The following is a 23,021-nucleotide window of genomic DNA, read 5'->3' as shown; positions in this document are numbered from 1 at the left end:
TAATAAAAACCTAAGATGGACATGATATTTCCCATACTCTTCCAAACTTATTATAGAGAGATCAAATTCGACTTGATTAACCATATATCTGTAATCAGAATCATTGTCTTATCTATTTATGTGACATTCTAGCTATCAGTTTTGGTTTTATTTTCGTTAATCGTTTTAGCACGGGAAGCAAGAAATGCTGGTCATTCGGAGTAGCCTCCTGAGATAAGGCTCTCGAGTGCGACAGTTGCGCCGCCGGTTTTATCTTTCGGTGAGAGAGAACCAAAGAGTGGGTATCGATGGGAACTTCCAAGGTGGTGATGCTAATAGCTACCAGAGATTCTTTCAGAAACTCAACTGCAACCCATCTTCGTTCTCTCAAGTTCGTTTCTTCCTACCACACGACGCGCTTGGTCCCACAACCGCCGGACTTGATTCACTGGGTCCGCCAAGAAGGTGGCTTCGTTCACCAGGATTTGAGGATATCAGGTGGGGTTTCCCATGGGCTTGGATTGGTAGCGTCACGAGAGATTCCAATTGGTTCGGACCTTATTGTTCTTCCCAGTCGTATTCCATTGTGCTTTCAGTCTCTCGACTCCGACGGAGATGGTCCGGACTCCCTTTTAGTGCAATTAGCTCGCCGAGTTCCAGGTATGTCGTTTTCTTCGGTTTAAAGTCTGATTCTTTAGTGGTTTTTTTGGCTTATACGGGTCGAAGTGTTCAGTTGCTGCCATCTATGAGCTTAGATTGTGAATTTGCTGATACTTCTTTATATTTTTACTTCTGAATGTGAGCTTCTGGGCAGAGTGTTCCGGAGCATGTGCATTTGGCTGTTGCTTCGAAAATATGAGAATTTCTGTTCGAAGTGGCTCATGAGCTTCAGCTTGTACAGTGTTCTTGTCATGTGGCAGTACAAATATGCTCATTGGCCTTCAGCTTTTACAGTGTTCTTGACAAGTAATCTTTCAAATATGCTCAGATTGAAGACAATCTTTGGGACACTTAACACCTAAGGTGACTGTGAAGCTTTACGAATGTAAAAGTGTCTCTTGTTATCAAATAGAGCGCTTAATCCTTTTTTCGAATGGTTTTCTCTGTTTGTGATGCATTCAAACTTTTTATGCTGTCTTGCTGGAAATGGAAGGATTGTCTGGTTGCGGAACTTTTGTATCTGGCCTACTATGAGTACTTTTTTTTCATTTTAAAAAGATCAGTCCTGAACTTGCCAATGAGCAAACTTGTAAACATTTTGAGCATTATCTGTTTCATGTGTTTTAGGGCTTGGTAACATCCATTCATGAGCAATGGCTACGAGATGATTCAACTTGGCTTTTTTAGTGACCGAATCTTGTTGCATCATCACCACCGCCTTGTCCTAACCGTATCGGGGCTAGGTAACGGTGTCCTCTATTCTGTTCTATACTTTGCTTACCCTTTTGTGAAGCTGGCCTTCTTCAAGTCTTTTTCACCACTTTCATGCATGCCATTTTTTAGCTTTCTCTTGTCTTGTGGTCCATCTAGTGACCTTGATGGGGTCCTTTTTTTTTTTTTTTTCTTGTGTGTAAAAAGGTGTGAATATATTACTACTATACTATCAGGCTATTGAAAATCCCCTACCTTTGATACATGTTTATATATTATTTTGTGTTCCACATTCCAATACAGGAAGCATAACTGACCAGACAATTATTTTCTAAAATTTTCCTTCGTCCTTTTCAGTCTGCACCTATGACACAACATTTCTGATGCTACTCTCCAGTGTGAAACATCCGGAATCTTTCCTTTGTCCTACATTCCAATACATGAAGCATGAGTGACCTAATAATTATTTTCTAGAATTGTCCTTCATCCTTTTTGGCTTCCACCTATGATGCAACATTCCAGATACTAATCTCCACTGTATGAAACATCCTTAATCTTTTCTTCCTTATCTATGACTATGGCTAAGTAACTGAAAAAGTCACTTTAGGAGTACAAAAATATTAGTTGATCAAAACTTTTTTTTTTTTTTTGTATTGAGAATGCCAGGAGACTTGACTGTACTAATTTCTGTAAACCATTTGGAAGTTTTCTTGCAGAAGATATTTAAGTCTTACTTCTAAACATGATTCAAATGTAAAATAAAAAAGGGAAACACGAGAAGAATGCTTATTTGGCCACTTAGATTTAAGATGACAAATAGGACAAGTATTTGGTGCTTCTGATTGCATCTATGTTGCTGTAAAAATTTATTTTCCAGTTCTGGAAGGTCCAATTAACATAAGATACCCATTTAACTACGATCAGTTAAAACTCCACATGCATCCGTGATTTGACCAAGATAAGCACTGATTAGGGATGATGCCAACTATTTGAGGGTGTGATGATTATGAGGACTTCAATCCTCTGTCTGCATTTTGTTAAGTTAAAAAAAAACTTGGCTGCTTAAAAAAACCAAAATTACATGTCCCTTAGTGCAGCTCTTTGCTTTCTTCAGAAAAATGCTCGCTTGATCGATCACTGAAAGCAGTAATCTGTTGATAAGGACTTGCTATGTTGAGTGGTCAGCTCCGTACGAGATGTAACTACATAGATTCTTTAGCTTTTTGTGTCTGAGTATTGTGGGCTCAGTGGGGACAAAATGGTAGAGCATTTTTTGGGTAAAGCAATCTGGCAGAGACAGTAATCATTTGGTTCCTTCACTGGTTCTACATCAGCAGTTTGTGTTTATAGATCTTGTGGCTGATCTTTCATACATTTCCGTTTCTTATGCAAATAAGCATTTGATGTTTGTTGTGACTAAATTAATATAAGAACAGTTTCTTCCTTCGTTTATTTTTGTTTTTCAGTGAAATAAATATTTCTGAGGTCCTCTGTGTTTTCCACTTTGTGGTTTCAGATATGATTTTACTTGTTGGTATAATAGCTCCTGATCCTGATTTTATGCCTCTGTATGATACTGGTGTGATTTTTAGAATCCTCTGCTCAGCAGGGGTTGTTTCTACCTTTAAGCTCAGGCTTGTCTTGGTAACCAATATGGAGTAAGTTGAATACTATGTGGATCATTTGGCAGAGGAACTCTGGGCCATGCGATTGGGTCTGAGGCTTCTGCAGGAAAGAGCAACTGTTGGATCATATTGGTGGCCCTACATCAGCAACTTGCCTGAAGCTTTCTCTATACCAATTTTTTTCCCAGGAGAAGACATACAAAACCTCCAGTATGCTCCTGTACTTCATCAGGTATTTTGCGTCTTCCAATTTTGATAAAGCCATACTCAAGATTGTGGATTCAGGTTTTAATTAGTTAAGTTTGTTCTTCTTGTATTAGGTAAATAAAAGATGTCGTTTTCTCCTCGATTTTGAGAAAGAAGTGAAAATTGCACTTGAAAATGTTGCTTATAAAAATCATCCTTTTGGAGGGCAAGATGTAAACGCATCTTCTCTTGGATGGGCCATGTCAGCTGTTTCATCTCGAGCTTTTCGATTACATGGTCTCCATAATGATGTACCAATGATGCTTCCTCTTATAGACATGTGCAACCACAGCTTCCACCCAAATGCACAAATTATTCAGGAGCAAGGTATTAGTAACTCGAGGATGTTGGTCAAGGCAAGTTCCTGAAACATCTTAGATTCCCTAAGCTTTTCATTAGTATTTGTTGACTTTTGGCACTTAACGTCTTTGTGCGCCTGTAGGTTGTTGCAGAAAAACTAATAGAACAAGGTGATCCAGTGATGCTAAATTATGGTCATCTGAGTAACGATTTTTTCCTTTTAGATTACGGGTTTGTGATTCCCTCAAATCCTCATGACTATGTTGAGCTCAAGTACGATGGAGGTCTTTTAGATGCTGCCAGCATGGCTGCTGGAATTGCGTCTCCCAAATTCTCTTCCCCAACTAAATGGCAACAGGAGATTCTCTCACAGCTGAGTTTGCATGGAGATAGGGCTCTTCTCAAGGTATCTGAAATTGATTATTTTGTCAAATGCATCAGGCTCAAAATGAAGCTTATAAAAATTACCTTATTGAGAAATCAACTTGTGGGTCCACTCTAATTTTAAAAAAAATATATAACAAAGATGCTTGGAATCACAAAATAGATATTCTACTGACATTTAAATATTTATTTCTACCAAGATTCCTATGTTTGGATTTGATGTTTGGAAATGTAAAATAATAGAATAAAGAAGATTGAGAGAGAGAAAGAGAGCCTCGTTAGGGTTAAAAGTTGACCTCTAACATCTCTTATAGCTTAAGTGAAAAATTAGAGTACAAAGGCCAAAATACCTTTATACACTACTCCTTTCAACTCCCACACTACATATATACTCTTATATATATATCTGCGACATATTTTCTTTGTGTCAATACTAGTCTTGCTTTGCTTTTAGCCACCTCAATTCCAAGAAAATACTTCAAGGAACCTAGATCTTTAGTCTGGAAATGCTTTGAAAGATGTATCTTAATCTCTTCAACACCCTTTATATCACTCCTAGAAAAAATGATATCATCTACATATAGCAAGACAACAATACCAAATTGCCTTTTCATGACAAAAACAAAGAGTGATCACAGTGGCTACGAGAGAACCCAAAAGACATGAAACCTCGCTAAACTTCTCAAACTATGCCCTAGGGCTTTGTTGAAGACCATATATTACCTTGTCGAGTCTACATACATTTCGAATCTCCCCTTGAGCAACATACCCAAGAGGTTGCTCCATATATACCTCTTCATCTAGGTCACCAAACAAGACACTTTGATAACTAGTTGAAACAATGGTTTACCCTGGTTCACAACAACAAATACTAGAATATGTACCGAAGTCAGTCAGGCTACTGGTGAGAAGGTTTTAAATACATGGATGCCCGATGTTTGAGTGTATTGAGTGTATCCCTTTGTTACCAACCGAGCCTTATATTACTCAGTGGAATCATTTACTTGATATTTTACAATGACATCCAACTACATTAGGACCAGGAGGCAATCACATAAAACCCATGTGCTTCTATCACATAAGACCTCTATATCAACATTCATAACTTGCTTCCACTGAGGAGATATGAAAGCATCCTGTACAAAAGAAGGAATAATACGGGAAGAAAATTACAAAACAAACTATTGTTACTGGTGAGACAAGGAATCAAAGGACAGAGTTAGACAATGGATATCTAGTAGTCTTTTGTACACATTTCTAAAGAGCAATTGGAAGATTCAGATCACTTACCTTAGGATCAATAGGTGATGAGGATTCTGGAACTGGCGAGAGAGAGGGAACAAGAGCTTGGTGCTCAGGGGCGTCTTTTATGATACACTTATAATTGTTTATCTACAGTGACGACTGGTGAGAAAGTAGGACCATCCTCCATAGGGGTTGGAGCAACAATTTCTAGACCAAGAAAATGTGGAGTAATATCCATGGTAGCTGAAGAAAAGAAATGGACGTCTTAAAAGAATCTCACATCAGCAGATACAAATATCTTCCTACCATTTGTACCTCTTCTGTGTACAGGAATACTCCAAGAAGATACATTTTACTACACGAGGACACAACTTGTCTGTGGATGAGACAAATACATCAGCAACACATACACACCCAAAGACATGAGGAGATAGAATTTTGTTGATAAAAAAACATGCAGTGAGAACTGCATTACCCCAATACTATTTGTGAACACTCATATTAAGAAGCATTTTATGTGCAACTTCCAACATGTGACAATTCTTCCTTTCAATTATCTTATTTGTTAGGGAGTAAACACACATGAGGATTGATGATTCCATAACTCTGTAGAAATTACAAATTTGTGATTCATAAACTCCAAACTATTATAGTACGAAGAACACGAAGAGATGCATCAAACATGGTCATTGTAAAATTTTTGAAATACAATAAACACTTCACATTTCTCCTCTAGGAGATACACCCAGGTATGTCGACTAAAGTCATCAATAAAAGAAAGAAAATACTTGGAACCAAAGACATTGGACACGAGACACGGTTCCCACTTCAAATAAATTACTACTTGTTTGGCTTAAGGAAAGTATAGTCCGGCGATGTTTGCCTAGTTGATATGAGTCTCACTAAAGAGATAATCTGGAAGGAAAATCAGGATAGAGCTAAACCAATTTTGTTGGAGATGGATGTCCTAACCATAGATGCCACTAGATGGGCGAGACTGTAGTATGAAGAGTATGGCCTTCCCAATGATATAGTATACCTCTCTCACATGCTGTACCAATTGTCCTCGTCATGAGATCCTGAGATATACAATGAGATGGATAAAAGGTTACAAAATAGTTCATAGATTTAGTGAGTTGGCTTAGTGACAACAAATTAAGTGGAAATTTGGGAATAAATAATATGGACTAAGGTGACATAAATGAAGATAGAACAGAAGATAGAACAAGTGTACCCATTCCTTGAACTGATGACACTGACCCATTAACTAGAGACATGCTTAATGACAAAAGACTCATTTAAAGCAGAAAACAAGGAAGGCATACTTGACATATAAGCAGAAACTCCTGAGTCAAGTACCCAGGTAGATGATGTATGCTCATGTAGGTTGAAGTACCTGAACTAGCTAGAATGGCAGTGTGAAGTGAAGGCTCAGCTATAGATGCTGAGATAGAAGAGGCAACTGTCTATTGTGCCATACGCTCAACTACTTGCTGCATCTCATCAGGTGTTCCTGACACAATACCCACTATGGACCCAATAGATGTTTCAGTATTCTCATGAACAAGAGAATTAGCCTGCGCAGGCTTACAAAATTTATTCCAGTACTTTTCAAATAAATGGCTGAAGCGGCCACAATGAATTCATTTCCTTTTATGTCTACTGTAACCTCAGTTTCTGCCTCTACCTCTACTGGTTCTACCATGTCCTCTGATTGATTCTAAATTGCCCAGAGAATGAAGGACAGATGCATCAATATTCTTAGACTCTTTATTCCCCCTGGATGTAATGGCAGTCTCTGCATGCAAGATTACGTTAAATGCAGTGGACAAGGATGGGATGTCCATCTGAGGCCAACAACTGTGTCCTAATTGCATCAAATTCTGGTCCCAAGCTATCCAGAAATTAAATTATATATGGTTGTACCTGTTCTTTTCTCAATTCCCTCTCATCATTAGTCATGGGGTGAAAAATGCTTATTTCCTACAGAACTCCTAGTAACTCACTGTTGTAATCAGTAGCTGATCTCTCACCCCGCTTGAGACTAAATAATTTAACAAACAATTCATAAACATAGGACAAATTGCTCTCCTGAGCATACAAGGCTTCTACAGACTTCCACATCTCCTTTGCAGTCTCATAGTTTATAATTTGATTTCTTAACTTGGAATCAATGTGGTTAATTTACTAGGTCATGACCTGGCTATCTTTTGCTCCCCAATCATCATTCAAGGGAATCAGTGGATCTTCCCTGATGAATTTAAATTTCCTTTTGGCCTTGAGGTATATTCGACTCTATTTTGACTAACTGAGGTAATTTTGCCCATTTAACCTCTTAGAAGCAATTAAAATTGGATCTTTTCCCTCGAAGCTCCCATACTCCCTTGAGGCTCCCTTGAGTGGGTAATTATTTCACCAAAATCAGCCATAGACACTAGAAATAATCAAAGAAAGCAACTACGTCTTCATACAAAGCAATTGCCTGTGTAGACACTATGGGTCACACTTCTCAAAAATTAGGGTTTGCGCAATTGAGCACATATGCACCCAATAATCCAGAATATTCACAAGAACAATATAATTCACTTCAATACTTCCATGAAATCACAAAGAACCAGTCTAACATCACTTAGTGCAATTAAGCCCAGTAATGGGCTGTGCCCTAGACCGATGGGAAGATCCCTAGCCAGATGATCCCTTTAGGGCACTCAACAATCATTAAGCTGCTCTAAGGGCAGTAGAAGCCATCAAACTAAAGTTATGGCAGAGAAGAAGAGGAAAAAATTTGAATTTTGTCAACTTATGAAAACCAAACCTTGGATTCCCCTTTCTACGAGTTTGATGCTTCAATGGAGAAGAAGAAGAGGATTAACGCGTTTGTAACCCGGACTTATTGCTTTGATAAATAATAGAATAAAGAAGATTGATGCAGAGAGAAGGAGAAAAAATGGCTGCAGCAAGAGAGCCAAAAGAAGAGCTCTTGTATAAATTAGAGTACAAAGCCGACCCCTAACACCTCTTATAGCATAAGTGAAAAATTAGAGTACAAAGACAAAAATACTTTTGTACACTTAACTCATAACTCTCACACGACACCTCCAAATTACATGAAAATGAAATTATATGGACAACTCTGACACTACACCTCCAAATTACATGAAAATGAAACTATATGGGCGCTTAAACATGCTGAGTTAAACAGTATCTTATCTAGGAGGTATAGACCATGTAAAATTACCAAACTTTTCCAACAGGAAACCACTAGATTAAGCGTTTTCCATGAAAGCCATGCTGATGTTGGATCATAAAGAATATTTTTTTATTCTTCCTGTCAACTAATGGAGTTTTTGGTGTTTAAAAGGAGTTGGTTCTTATATCTGTATATTTTTTGAGTCAGGTAATTGGAAGTTAGGGATATTGATTCATGTAGGACACTTGAATGGTACCATTCCGTGATGTCACATTAAACCAAGTAATCGTAATCTTTAATGATCAATTTCCGAGTTGATGCCATTGTATTAAAAAGCACTAATGGACTGTTAATGTTAGATCGGACCTGTACAGCTATTTCAGATATGATCTTACCAACCTCGATACTGATACTAATTGCAAATATATTGATTGAATTTGATCCGTGCAGGTGACTTTAGGAGGCACTGAGTTGGTGGAGGGCCGCCTGTTGGCTGCATTAAGAGTGCTTCTGGCAACCGAAGCTGAGACTGTACAAAAACATGGTTTGGATACCCTGAAGTCATTGTCGGCCGAAGCTCCTCTAGGGGTAGCTAATGAAATCTCGGCCTTCCGAACGATTATTGCTTTGTGTGTCATTGCACTTGGACACTTTCCCACAAAGATAATGGAGGATCAATCGTTGTTGAGAGAAGATTTATCAAGTTCAAGGAAATTGGCCATCCTATTCAGGATAGAAAAGAAAACCATGATTATAGATGTAATGAAAGATCTTACGAAAAGAGTTAAACTGCTGCAATCAAAGCATAAAACCACTGCCTGAGAGTGGGTTTCTTTTTTTACCTCTCTGCTTCTTTCTTTTGTAATTCTTATTTGATTAGCAAACCTTCTGAGATGTTTTGCTTTTCGTTCTCAATCAGAATTGATGAGGAGCCAAAATAAAATCATAGAAAAGAAGAAAAGGAGTCGAGCCCGAATGGCGAAAGAGGAGGGTAAGAATCTGGAGAGAAATCTGCAATTCCTGTTCCAAACCCCTGGTTGAGTGAAAGACGAAAAGTATAAGTTGGGTCAATCAAGCTGGAAACCAGGAATCCGGAACCTCTCTAAGAGAAAGAAACTTTCAAGAAAAAGAGTCGCAGTGGAACGATCGAACAAAGTGAAAGAGTCGGAGTCGAACCGTCAAAGAAAATGAGTTGGCTTTGAACGTGCAGAAAAACGACAAGAGATTGGTAAAAGTTGAACTGCGTGCCAAATGATTCATCTCCGTGACAAATATTCTGGAGAAAAGAGAGGAAAGCATTTACGATTCGTGATTCTGAGCCTGGTTGACGAGGTGGCAATATCAAAATGAAGCTCCTTAGTTAATAATAAAACGATTAAAATACTACTCTGCCTAAAGATCCCAAAACTAAACATATCGAATTATCAATCAAGTAAAAACAAGAAACCTGTCTCGCGCTCAAAAAACGATTAAACACCGAAGAAACTCCTCCAAGGTGTTTCCGTGTTAAGTTCTGCCGGGGAAAAGGAGAGACAATCAATTGATCCTTTTGTTTCCTCCAAAACTGAGAAGAAGAAGACTATATATTAACATCTAACATTAACGGCGTGCTCCACGAGCACCCAGAGAACAACCTAGAGCAACTACCTTTCGTCTACTGTCAGCTAGTCATCACTATAACATACTTTCAGGGATGAAAAACTTTACAAGTCCAGTGAAGCCAAAAAGAAAAATAAAACGTCCCTAATAATCCTACAAGTCACCGACGGAGATGGGCTGGCGCGTCCGGCCAAGCGGCGACCTCGAAAGCTGTCTCGTAATCTCCCTTAAAGCCGGTCTAATCTCCGCTTGCGTGAGAGAGTAATCTTCAATCTTCTCATCTTCTTGCTTGATCTTCCTCACCTGATTGTGAATCGGGAAACCCATGTTCTTCACCTCTTCCGCGGCGTTCCTCTTCTTCTGCTCCATGGCTAATTTTTTCTTCACCAACCGGAGAGGAAGGAAGAAAAGAACGAACCAACCTCTCGGCGGAATCCCTTCGTTTTGATATTATCAAAGAGAAAGGAAGAAAGCTTTTTATATGGGAAGGGGGGGTGAGAAATCACGATTTGTTTGTGAGTCCAAGTAGAGGAAGGTGGTGGGAATTGCCTCTTATGGGGATCACTGTAAGACGACTCCTTTGAATTCAATTCAACCGTGTGAATATTATTACAAATTCATAAAATAATATAAATTTCTAGTTTCGAGTCGGATGGACTCAAACACCTTAGACTATCTTCTTATTACCATCGACATCCTCCGAGTCTCTGAAATATGCCGCAGAGTCATTTAGAATTACAGTGGGGGTAAAATTGGAAAAAAAATAAATTACGAAGGAATGGGTGAGTTTGCCGTTAAGTTTGTTGGTCGACCACCGGCCGACGTAAACGTGAAGAATTAGGAAACGCGCCACGTGGGGCAAAGAGAAAGAGTCGCAACATCGTCGCTGTTTGACGAAGATCTTTAATGAGTTGAAACTCAAATGGCTTCAATCAACTCTGCCACGTTTCCTGCTACGTGTCCATCGTAATGGAACCTTCTAATGGGCGATTACATGATCACCAAGTGGTTGGACGGCCATTAAAGAGGGCCCACTCACATAGGGGCGACTCAACCTTGCCGGTCCGGGTCGAAAATGCCATGAGGCTCTTTTTTTGTCTCGAGTCGTGTCTAATTATAGAAAAAAGAGTGTTGAAGCAGATAATTATGGATTATGTATGAGTGACGTTTAAGTGAGGAAAAATCATGGGTCATCCATCCCCAAAATGATGGCAACGGGTTTTTTCCTATTTATAGAATCCCGTCTCGACCGTCCGATTGGTTTAACGTGTGCCTCGTGAAGTGGACTTTCTTTAATGGAGAAATCGAGTCCTGATGGGGCAAGCGACTTGGAATTTCAATTGAATTGGTTAGATTAAATTGCTGATCACGCAATTCAAACTTGAACGGTAATTGGGAAAGATTTTTTAATAATATTTTCTATTTTTTAGAAATTTATATTTATATTAAATAAATAAGCGGCTAATGTGGGATTTGTCACGCTTTTGCATGCACATAAATGGGCTCTCTAAAAATAAAATAAAAAAGTATATTAAAAACAACTGACAACTGTGGGATTTGAACCCACGCCCTTTCGGACCAGAGCCTAAATCTGGCGCCTTAGACCACTCGGCCAAATTGTCGTTGATGTCAATTAAATCAGTATTTTAAATTAAAACATAACTATTAGTAAAAATAAAGTTTTTCCATCTCTTGAGGAAAATTAATTTTACACCCTTAAAATCAATAATTTGGTTAGGAATAATTATCACCCGTTTATGTTTTGTTTAAGAAGCTTAAATGGTAAGCAAGAAAAAATATTGGATTGCGTAATCCAGTAAGATTTTTTTGCAATTTCCTTACGTTAAGTAAACCTTAAACAAACAATTGACACCCCTCGTCTCATTTGATTTCAATATGATGGGGGCAAATTGACATCCTTGTCTAATCCAATATCAGTTAATTAGTCAAGTTAATGCACATTATGGGTGGCACGGGTTGGGTTGGGGATGAGTTTACCAAAACCTGAACTAAAAAAAAAAAACTGAATCATCAAAGCCGACCCCAACCCAATCACCATCCTCATAAAGCCATCCCCTCGTCCCTGTAAACCCCACTTAAACTCGGCTCATCTCCATAAACCCAACCTGTTTCAACTTTGTTTTACTTCTTAATATTATATGTGGGTTGGCTTTGAGTTGGGTTTGAAAAAACCCATTTTCAACCTGAAAAATGCGATTTTGTACATGAAGTTTTTGTTTGGGATTGATCTTCTTCTACCAGAGAAGAAGAGAGATAAAAGGTCACGAGCGGCTCGAGTTCGGATTGGTACCAGCTCGGTTCGATTCGTTATCTATCGAGTTCAAGCACTGAAATCGGCTTGTTTACCTTAACGAGTCGAGCTCGACCGAAGCCAGGTTCGGTTCGTCAGCTCGCGAGCAGGATCGAGAGCGAGGGGGGGGGGGGGGGAATTTTTTTTCCTCCCCTCGTCACCACCGAACCCCTCCTGTTTGCTGTTGTCGCCGCCTCTACCGCCATCACAGCTGCTCATCGGCCGCCTCTATGGTTGTCTGTTCGATTTCTACCTCTCCTCGCCGTCGCCTTTGTTTCCGTCGCAGTCGTCATCCTCGATGATAGGTCCTCCCCGGTGCCGTAATCCCCTTCCCTCTGCGTCGTCTCGGCGGAAAACCTAAACCTAAGTTCAGGGGAGAAATTAGGGGAGAAATAATCTCCCCCCTCCCCCGCGCGAAGTTGATCTCGCATGAGCGATTTCGCACGTGCAAGATCATAAAGTAAACAAAAAAAAAACTTTTTCCTCTCAAAAAAATTAAAAATAAATTTTATAGAAATAAGTTTCTATAAGCTATTAGTTTCTCATTTTTTTTAAATATTTTTCTAATTGAAATTTTTTATTAAAAATCATATAATTTTATAAGTAAGATTTTTTGTACCAAGATGGGGTAGAAAACTGTATAGAAAATTTTTGAATAAGTATTTAACAGTTGATGTTGTAATAATTTTAGCATGAAGCAATTTTCATTGTAATTTTGTGTTTGATATTTTATTTAATTAAAAATTTATCGATAAATATAATAATATATTAGATTGATTATTAATTTTTATTTATTTCCCTAGAAGAGACAATAAAAGTCCATTTAACTTTCCTAAGAAAATTTTAAAATATTTCTTGTAATTTTCTAATAAGTTACTAATAGTAATAAGATTTTATTTAAAGGTTTTTTTGGGAATATGTATCATAGGAAAAATATTTTTAGTTTTTCCAAGAATATAAATTTTCATCTAGGGGCACTAAGGAGGTCATAATAAATTATAGCCAGATTCAAAAATTACAAAACAAGCTAGACAACAATTGGAGTAAAAAAGATTAATATTGGTGCATTTTAATCCATTATTGAAATTCAATCCTGAACCTCCCCTATCATTATATTTTTTTAAAATGTATGCATAATTTTATATATAATTTATTCAAAGCCACCCCTACGTGCGAGATATTAAACAAGGAAAAAAACAAATGTTTTGTCCCTTCCTTATGGCTCTTAAAGAAATTGAAAAGATATTTTAGTATAAATATGTTTCTAGAGATTATTAGTGTTTTTATCAATAAATTTTGAAAAGACATTTTTAGTAGAAATATAAGGACCATTAGTGCCTCATGTTTTTTTAAAATATTTTTCTAATTATAAATTATTTTTAAAAAATCATATAATTTTCTAAGTAAGATTTTCTTGCCAAGATGGGTTAGAAAACCATATAGAAAATTTTTGAATAAGTATTTGACAGTTGATGATATAATACTTTGAGCACGAGGCAATTTTCATAACAATTTTGTGTTTGACATTTTATGTGATTAAAAATTTATCAATAAGTATAATAATATATTAGATTAATTATTAATTTTTATTTATTTCCTTAGAAAATGCAATAAGAGGTCCATTTAACTTTCTTAAGAAAAATTTAAAATATTTCTTGTAATTTTCTAGTAAGTCTCTAATAGTAATTGGATTTTAGTTAAAGGATTTATAGTTTTTATTTGGGTGATTGTAAATTGATAGTGATATTTCATTTAATTTTGTTGTGTTTGATTATTGTATGGAGTTTATTGATAATGTTATGCAATGTATGGAGTGTTTAGACTATTTTATGGAATATATAGACAATTTTATAGAGTGTTTATGCATGTATTATGTATATTGATTATGCCCAATTTTAAGTAGAGGTCATGTCAAATTTTATACAAGTATTATATATATAGATTATGCTCAATTTTAAGTAGAGGTTATACCCAATCTTATACACATATTATATATATAGGTTATGCCCAATTTTATGTAGAAGTCATGCCCAATTTTATGTAAAATGTATGCATAATTTTATATATATTTTATTCGATATATATTTTTTGAAAAGTTTTAAATGTATATTGAGGCTCGAGCTCGATAACAATTTTAGGCTCGATGTGAGGTGAGGCTCGAAGCTCGACTCGAAATATTTAAATCAAGCTCAGCTCGAACATAAACAGGTTCGGGCTCGACTCGGCTCGATGCCACCCCTACCAGTGACTCCATCAATTGCGTTTTGGATAGATTAGACGACTTTCTAGAAATTCTTGGAATTTGTCTATTATGGTTGGAAGTATGTATCTGGTCTTCTGCTTTTCAGTTTTTATTATAAATTTCATAATGTATTTTTAGAAATTCTAGCTTTCAAATGGACTTTGTCGCCCTCCTATTTCTTTTTGGAGGGGAGACGGTGGGTGCCCCTCCCTTACCTATAGAGAAAACAGGGGGAGCTCTCCTCCCTCTTCTATCTGCTATTTGCTATCTGCTATCTTACGTTTGTCTTACGTTGGATGAGTGTATACAGAATTGGCTGGTAAAGCAAGAGAAACAAATCCTTCTCTCTTTCTTTATGTTTTCTACTTCTACTATTCTCATAACTTTAATCTAATTTTTAATGTAATCAAAACCCAAATTAGTTAATTGCCAATGCAACTAAGCCCTAAATGGCATCCTTGTAACATGGATCGAGTTATATCTGAAAAGTTGGGAAACATGACCTAACTTACCTGAACTCGACTCTAATACCACAAATGGAACCAAAAATACTAGTGTACAAACCAATTTTTTTACAAAGCTTTGGGATTTCATTAATCTAAAATTATTTAGTAATTAATGGGCAATGAAGGGTTTCTTTACGTTAAAAAAACTACTAAATAAATTTCAAATGAACTTTAGAGTAGAAGTCTCATTTATGACAAAATAAACTTGACTTTCTTAGAGTAGGCTTAAAAAGTTGGAGGATTAGAAGCATTTTAACAAGATTTTTTTAGTGTAATCAAGAGAACACAAACATAAGGACCTTATTTAAGTGGGAATAGAACAGTAATGGTTATATTAGGGCACTATATGGACCCAATGGATTGATTTCCTTTACAAATATTTTGATATGCAATAAAGCATGAACCCATGGACTAAAACAATGATCCAACTAGAGTAAAACGATTCCCACCTTTGGGTTGTGTCAAAAGAGTTGTTCATTTTTCTACTTTTTTCATGCCTATTGCAGCCTTTTGACTTTTCATCAATGTATAACTTCTTCAATTAAATTTCGGAAAGTTCAATCCAAAATGCCTACCAAATAGACCATTTGGGTACTAGAGAAAAAAATATTATAAATATTATAGATACCATATAAAAACCATATAAAATAGGGGAAAAGTCAATAAATATATTAAAAAATAAAAAAACTTAGAAAATAAAAGATGTCTAAGCTTTCACTTTCCTGGCCTGAGTAGATACCTTCACTACAAATAGAAAATTAGGCACTTACTAGGGGGGGCATGGGTCGGGTAGGGGTCGGATTTTACGAAAACCCGAACTCGAAAAAACCTATCAAACCCAATCAACATCCTTGTAATTCCTTCCCCGCTTTGTCCCCGTAAACCCGACTTAAATCTGACCCGTCTCCATAAAACCTGACTTGTGTTATATGTGGGTCAGGTTCGGGTCGGCTTTGAAAAAATCCGACTCAGACCTTAAACCTGATAGGTTTTTTTTCTCCGCTCAATCCTTGACCAGCCGGGTCATTACAAATCCAAATCCGAGTGTTATGGGTCGGGTTGGGTCAAGTTCCCTGTAAAACCCAACCTGATGCTCTGCCCTTGTACTTACATAAGTATAACATCTAGACAAAGTTGACCTAATTTTTGTATAAATTATACACATAGTTTGTGGTTTCCATACAAGACCATGACATATTTGAATTATTCTCTAGAAAAAGGGAAAGAGAGTGAGACATGTTTGCATTTGGATTGATTTTGTTGGATGCTTGCTTTTTTATTTTATTAAATTATTTTAAAAAAATAATTAACACCAAAAATAATTTATACTAGCAAAAGTAAACTTCCAAAAAAATATAATTTTTAAAGGAGTCTAAAATAAAAATAAATGAACCAAACCAACAGATTTGACAAAGTCTGAATCTGCTATGCCCTCCACATCTCTCACTTACCCTCCCTTATAAATTGAATCCATCAATAATAGAGACTGCGTAGTGGTTAGGACTTAGGAGGGGGAGAGATGGGACCCATCTAGACTCCCAAACCTTTTGAAGATATGCCATGACTTTATGGCACTTAACAACACATCAACATCCTTATGAAACTTCCAAAGATTGGACCATTTCTAACCCTAGAACCCGAAACCTGAATCCCTAGAAGACCTGATTCATCAAACCCGAATCCGACCCGATCACCATGCTTATAACTCCATCCCCATAAACCCGATTTAAATCCGATCCATCCCTGCACCAACTCCATTTTATATATTTGTCTCATATGTGGGTCGGGTTCATGTCAAGTTTGAGAAAACCCATTTTCGACCTATATCCCAACGGGTTTTTTTATCTACCCTCTACAAAAACCCGACTCTGGGTTTTTTGGGTCGAATAAAACCGAACCGGATGCCCACCCCTTGCACTTACGTAAGCATAACATCTAGATAAAGATGACCTAACTTTTATAAATTATACACGTAGTTTGTTGTTTCTATACAAGACCATGACATGTTTGGATTATTCTCTAAAAAAAGGGAAAGAGAGTGAGACATGTTAGGATTTGGAATGATTTTGTAGGATACTTTAGGAGGGGGAGGAAGATGAGACCAATCTATCTGGACTCCCAAACCTGTTGAAGACATCCCATGTGTTTCATATAATGGCACTAAACAACAAATTTGTACAAACCCCACATGCACCCACGTCTTCCCAAAGATTGGACCATTTCTAACCCTAGAACATGTGCTACTTGGCCTGTGTTGTCTCGTCAAGGTATGACTATTCTTCAACTCCTACGCCCACCATCTTCTTCCTTCTTCCTTCTTCCTCTATTTAATCCACAACGTTCTAGGAGTAACAAATTTTCTTACTCTGTGGGCTAATCTTATCTTCTGCAAACAAAAGAAGCCTCATGGATTGACTTGTATTTGTCTTAGAACTAGAAGCAGAATCTGTAAATGAAGCTTCCTCTCTGAAAATTGTTTCTGGGATCTCTGATTTTTTCCGAGTCCGTAAAGCACGAGGCAAGGGACCAACTCTATCAATCCATTGCTCTCTTCCACCAATTCTGCTCAGTTTTTATTAAATGAATACCGAGTTTAAGTGAACTGTGATGTTTCTTTGATTATGATTTCTCTGATCTATAATTATCTCCTCTGAGACTTTACGAATTGTGATCATCGAAAGGCCGGAGCCGCACGTTGACTCTCCAGAAGGCATCTTTTGTAGCATTAACTGTTGAAATAGTTTTATCGACACAGAAATCAGTCTGTAAATAAGTAAATACCGAAGTTGTCTTTGTGTGGAGGAGAAAGACGATAGAGATAGGTCGAGTACAGAAACTGAGCTAAACCCAGGTTATATATTATAATATTACCTCTACGACAATTACTGCAGTGGTGGTGAGATTGGACTGATCGTGTTTGCAAACATTTCTTTCTGCCAATTAGCTTGGATTTCGAAGAAAGAAGACTAAACATTTCATTTTTTCAGGCTAAGAATCATGACCGGCCGTTCCTTGTTTTTTCTAATGTTCCCACCATTAAAATATATGGAATATAGAAGATTGAGAATACGCTTTTGTTTTTGCAACTTCTCCGGACACCGTCCAAATGATATCAACCTCCATGTAAGATAATTTAAATGATATCAACCTCCGGACACCGTCCAAATGATATCAACCTCCATGTAAGATAATTAAATTATCTCTTCCATGAACGCCTCAGAATCAACCATGATAGGCCGAACCTGAGACGTAAAGACTTTTGGAACCAAACTTAATAAAATATAAACGATTGATAAAGAGGTAATGCGTGAAGCTTTCTGTTTGTTGCTCTTATCAAACTTTCTGATGTTATTTTTTACTGTCGGGTGCAGATTTTTCTCTGAAATCCATTTCCAGGAAAGAGACGGCTCCATGAAGTCGACTGCACGAGGTGGGACTGTCCTGTGTTGTTGTATATAACCATGCGATCAACATGGGATACTCCTTGGGGATTAACACTTGAGATCATTAATCTTCATCTGTCAACGCGCTTAAATATACATTTTCTTCACAATGATACAAAACTAATGTGCAAAGCAGAAGGAATGGATCCAGTGGAATCTTGAGAATGGGGTGGGAAATCATCCGAATGCGCGTGAGGAAGGATTGAAAGATTAGCAAAATTCAGAGTTACTGAGTAGAGGTGTCATCTGAAACGATTTAGTAGAGATGGGAGATGAATTTGGCGTTGAAGAACGGGATTAGATGCCAGAATTGACTTGTGGGTGACTTTGTTTTGATAAGGAATAGGCGTCAGGGAAGAAGATGGAGTACTTGCTCGCCCTTAAACTATGACTTGGTCGCAATTATGCAATTGTTCCGAGGAGGAAGATGGTGAACCTCAAAATCGCCCCAACATCAGTCAAGGAAAAGAGGAACTTCATGAGTTTTTCTCCGTGAATACGTAAATCATTAGGTTCCACAGAACCTGCATCGCCGGTCCAGAATTGTTAAATGTTTCAAATGGATTTCAGAAATCATAGCCAAATCTAAACATAATCTCTTCCTGTAACATTCCCCTATTGCTGTTTCTGTTTTAGTTATATCTTAAAAAGAAATAAGATCACTCACAGTTGGTTGCTCCATTTTTGCATCAGATTCGGCATATGGGTTCTTTTGTTTTCTGGTGAAGATCATATTACAATATGGAGCTAGCTTTATTTCTACTTCCACTTACGAATTTTCCAAAAACCCTAAAATCTTAAATCGTATCAAGATAAGAATGGAGGAAGGAGCCTTTAAAGTGATTCATTCAAACAAAAAGATAGATAGATAGAGATTTCTCTATGGAGGAACTATGAACCGTGGCCCGTAGTTTGCCATCTTGACATCCAACTGGTATCGTGTTATAATGATCGATTAATGCGGGTTTAATATGAATGATTATTCAAACGAATTCAAGACTGATTCAAATGATTGTGCTGCCTATGGGTGGATTATGTGTCATTAGTGATAAGTATTTCCGAAACAAGAAGTCAGATCGTTTGAAAGGGAGCAATATCTGACAAAACCTTCCAAAACATGATGATATATGGCAATGTTTTCAAAAGCTAACATGACTTCTAGCTCGATTTCAACTTGATTATTCATTAACTAAACCGGTGAGTGAGGTAGCTGATAGGAACAAGAACTAATTATATAGAACTTAAAAGAAAGTTTTCAGTTCGTTTGAGGGAACTAGCCAATTAAAATAAGTTTGGCATCATTCATGGACAGACAAAGCGAACCCAACAGTACTCCTTGAAGCTGCGCCATCATGCCGACGTAGAAATACGAAGTGAAGAAGCAGTACTGGAGGTAGGCTGCAGCATTCAACTGAAGTCCTTCTCGGTAATTAAAACAAGAATCCTTATCCAAACCAGGTAGCGAGTTGCGACAAAGCCAAGGATCCCCACTGCAGCTGCAGAAGCCGATGACGAGAAGAGTCTGGAAGGCGCGCACTCAATCGCAATCGCAATCGCAAATCTACAACACGTAGGGTCGATCCTGCATGCTATCTCTGTTACATCTGCGTTGACAAAGTCGTCTATGAGAGAGAGAGAGGATTCGGTAGAGTACATGGCTGGAATGCAACGAACGAAGATGTGATCCTCTTCGGAGCCCAAGTCCACTCTCTAGAGTAATAATTAGAAAAGTAGAAAATGGAGAGCGCCCACGCGTGAAGTCGACCGCCGCTCTGCTGTCCCTTGACATTAAAAGGACGACCGTGTGAACTCCTGGTTCCAGCCGTCATATGGACCAGAGTTTCATCCTCCTTGTAGAGTATCTAAAACACCCGTTTCGCGTCGTTTTACTCGTACACGGTAGGCGGGATGGTTCCAGCCGTCATATGGACCAGAGTTTCATCCTCCTTGTAGAGTATCTAAAACACCCGTTTCGCGTCGTTTTACTCGTACACGGTAGGCGGGAGGCGTCAATGAGGGAAAAGGGGAGGAACGATTAATATATAGATTAGGATGTTAAAAACCATTAAAATCATAGAAACCAGACTAATTAAAATCGTGATCCCGAGATACAAATCTCATGATCTAAAACTCCAACTTCATAGAAATGGGTTCATAATGGTGAGTTGATTTTGGGGGAGATCCGGGGCAGGAGTAGAAGGAAGACAGAAAGGACGGGGAAAGTGAGTCGGGTCCGACTCGGAACGCCGCAACGCGCCGGAAACACGCCTCCATTGTCCGGGAAACCGGTGGTTAGATTGAGACTTTTCAAACTTCATGTGGGGCGTTGGGGACCCACCTCCTGCTACTCCCCACGCGCCTCTTTCTCCTATTAAAGAGCATCTGCGCTGTCTCACCCTTATCCTAGTTTGAGCCCATCCGTTCCTGCAAATCTGAAACGAACACATCGCCTGGATTTCCTTTTGGATTTTCTAAATTTGGCGACGGGTTTATCTGATATCGAAGGAGTTTCGAAGCCTTCCATTGTGAATCTTCGCTCTTTTCGGTTGGGGGGGGAAAGCTTTTTGACAGGCCTTCGTTCTTGTTCCGCATTTTCTTTCTGTTTGCTATTTGTATCTACGAAAATGGTCGCTTTGGTTGCTCGTACGGGAAGGCAATTTCAGCGTTACAATCCCAACGGGCTTCGTCTTGTTGTTGGGTGAGTGCCGGAATCCCTTTCTATGCTCAAGTTGCGATTTTGCATGACTGAAAATCTTCTGCCGACACAAAAGAAAAAAGAAAAATCGGCTTTTTTGCTGTTGATGGTGGATTTGGAAGTATTTTTACGAATCCTGTGCGCAGCGTCTTTCGAACTGGGTTTTTTTTTTCTGAAAATGATCACGCCTCTTCTGAATTTCTTGGGCATTTAAAGGATTTTTGGGTGCTTGATTTACTTTTTCGTAATAGCCTTTTGGAGAGATTGTAATTCTGCAATTTTGGTTTGACGTTTTTTGTCTATCGACTGTGTACAGATGCATTCCATATCGATTAAAGAATACCGGTGATTGCATGGATAAAACCCTGGAAGTTCTTGTCATTAGTGCGCAAAAGAGCCACGGCCTCGTCTTCCCTAAGGTTGGTATTCTTGGAACTGGTTCAATGTTCATCATCTAGGTGTTATCAATCAGCACAAATAAAAAAAAAACAGAGGACGTAGAAACAGAAAGTCCACCATGGCAACGGACCACTCATTATGGGTTTCCGATGAGTAAATTCAAAATTGTGGTCGTTATTTACAGTTCCCTGGATTCGAAATCACCAATTAAAATTTGTTTTGGACATCTTTCAAATTCCCATTGAATAGTCTTATGAACTCGTTCTACGTCGGTGATTTTTCAGGGGGGATGGGAGGTCGACGAGACCATGAGAGACGCTGCTCGCCGAGAGGCACTGGAAGAAGCCGGCGTCGAAGGCAAAATTCAGGTTGGTGATAAATCCTGGCGATTTTTCCTCGGTTTTTTCTTTACTCTCATTAAACTTCCAGCTCGAGGGATACTCTTCCAATATGCTGATTTTTTTTTATTTTCCCCTTCAACTTGCAGCCGAAGTTGGGTCAAAGGATGTTTAAGAGCAAAAGCCAAGAAATATTCCACGAAGGCCATATGTTCCCTCTTCTTGTAACAGAGCTTTGCGATCTCTGGCCCGAGAAACAAACACGCAGCCGCAAATGGGTATGTCTAATTTCTTTATTTACCCAGTCATGGAGACTCACAAATGGCTGTGATCAGAACCTGTTCTGATGTGTTATACTTGTTGTGCAATAGGTTACTGTGGTAGAAGCCAGAGAAAAGTGCCAATATCCATGGATGAAAGAAGCCTTGGACGAGTTGGTGAACCGGTTGTCCAGATCCAGACAGAGAAGTGCATTAGCTCCATACAACCTGTGAGGGATGAAAGATGAAGAAGAAGAGCCTCACTGGGTTAATTTTTGTTCTCTAGTCTGTTGGCTTCAGCTGTACATAAGCAAGTTCACACCAGTTTTACAGTCGTCGGAGGAATAGAAATTTGCGGAGCAGCGCGATGCATTTCCATCTCCAGCTCAGGCAGCTTCCCGATGGAATCGTTCTTCTTCGATGGCCAATTAGAAATTGTAGCCAAATATCAATACCACAAATTGATTCATGGAAAACCATGAAACCCAAAATGTACACTTCACTGCTTTTCAGTTTTTCTGGAGTCCAATTCAATTCATTTTTGAAGCTTTGGATCAATTCACCTTAAAAACAGTGGCAGGCGATGTACCATATCTTGTCGATAACATTAAATATTAATTATTTGGCTCTGTCAAACTGGTTTTTGTTGGAGGATTGCACTCTCAAAGATGAAATCTAGACTCATCGTCTTCAAACACAGCAATTTTAAATTTATTACACATGATCATTTAATCTTTTTGTTTCCCTTGAAAATTACAAAATCACATCCAACCTGAATGTTGGTAATGTACTCATATAATGAGTTCTAAATGAGTATAATCATAGTAAAAAGAAGCAGCCTCCCACCCGTCATAGTGGAAGGGTTTTCTCCCTCTAGTCGGAGGAAGA

At 38.1% G+C, this 23,021-nt stretch overlaps 2 protein-coding genes and 1 non-coding gene across 5 annotated transcripts; 2 read left to right on the top strand and 1 right to left on the bottom strand.

Annotated features, from left to right (window-relative positions):
* The first annotated feature begins 277 nt into the window (after window positions 1-277).
* Window positions 278-9,474, top strand: LOC137960200 (uncharacterized). Of its 3 annotated transcripts, XM_068807741.1 has the most exons (7): window positions 598-639; window positions 1,267-1,382; window positions 3,041-3,207; window positions 3,296-3,577; window positions 3,664-3,927; window positions 8,791-9,164; window positions 9,260-9,474. In XM_068807741.1, the coding sequence occupies exons 2-6, from the start codon at window positions 1,286-1,288 to the stop codon at window positions 9,160-9,162; spliced, it is 1,182 nt and encodes a 393-aa protein (XP_068663842.1). In that variant the 5' UTR covers window positions 598-639; window positions 1,267-1,285; the 3' UTR covers window positions 9,163-9,164; window positions 9,260-9,474. The 3 variants fall into 3 exon arrangements, with proteins under 3 accessions (XP_068663840.1, XP_068663841.1, XP_068663842.1); XM_068807739.1 differs by lacking the exon at window positions 1,267-1,382 and having other exon boundaries at window positions 278-639; XM_068807740.1 differs by lacking the exons at window positions 1,267-1,382; window positions 9,260-9,474 and having other exon boundaries at window positions 278-639; window positions 8,791-9,185.
* A 2,007-nt stretch (window positions 9,475-11,481) lies between these two features.
* TRNAL-UAG (transfer RNA leucine (anticodon UAG)) lies at window positions 11,482-11,561 on the bottom strand. The gene has a single exon. It is a non-coding gene; the product is annotated as a tRNA-Leu (tRNA).
* Window positions 11,562-20,860: 9,299 nt separating this feature from the next.
* LOC137959202 (nudix hydrolase 17, mitochondrial-like) lies at window positions 20,861-22,730 on the top strand. The gene is made up of 5 exons (XM_068806571.1): window positions 20,861-21,139; window positions 21,453-21,555; window positions 21,820-21,903; window positions 22,023-22,151; window positions 22,245-22,730. Exons 1-5 carry the CDS (start codon window positions 21,066-21,068, stop codon window positions 22,365-22,367), a joined length of 513 nt encoding a protein of 170 aa, XP_068662672.1. The 5' UTR covers window positions 20,861-21,065; the 3' UTR covers window positions 22,368-22,730.
* Window positions 22,731-23,021: the final 291 nt, after the last annotated feature.

The sequence above is a fragment of the Aristolochia californica genome, unplaced genomic scaffold (assembly GCF_029961685.1).
Source record: "Aristolochia californica isolate CCGP_79_NKW_82.1479 unplaced genomic scaffold, dmAriCali1.0.hap1 SCAF_3, whole genome shotgun sequence".
NCBI classification, from domain to species: Eukaryota; Viridiplantae; Streptophyta; class Magnoliopsida; order Piperales; family Aristolochiaceae; genus Aristolochia; species Aristolochia californica.
Note: the sequence above shows the minus strand (reverse complement) of the source record. Positions and strands in the feature narration are given on the sequence as shown.

Excerpts from the sequence above, each read along its gene's own strand:
- LOC137960200 (XM_068807739.1), top strand. The coding sequence starts at position 288 with ATGGGAACTTCCAAGGTGGTGATGCTAATAGCTACCAGAGATTCTTTC. Across the intron at positions 640-3,040 it reads ATTAGCTCGCCGAGTTCCAG|AGGAACTCTGGGCCATGCGA; the intron begins GTATGTCGTTTT and ends ATCATTTGGCAG. Across the intron at positions 3,578-3,663 it reads ACTCGAGGATGTTGGTCAAG|GTTGTTGCAGAAAAACTAAT; the intron begins GCAAGTTCCTGA and ends GTGCGCCTGTAG.
- LOC137959202 (XM_068806571.1), top strand. The coding sequence starts at position 21,066 with ATGGTCGCTTTGGTTGCTCGTACGGGAAGGCAATTTCAGCGTTACAAT. Across the intron at positions 21,140-21,452 it reads GGGCTTCGTCTTGTTGTTGG|ATGCATTCCATATCGATTAA; the intron begins GTGAGTGCCGGA and ends GACTGTGTACAG. Across the intron at positions 21,904-22,022 it reads GCGTCGAAGGCAAAATTCAG|CCGAAGTTGGGTCAAAGGAT; the intron begins GTTGGTGATAAA and ends TTCAACTTGCAG.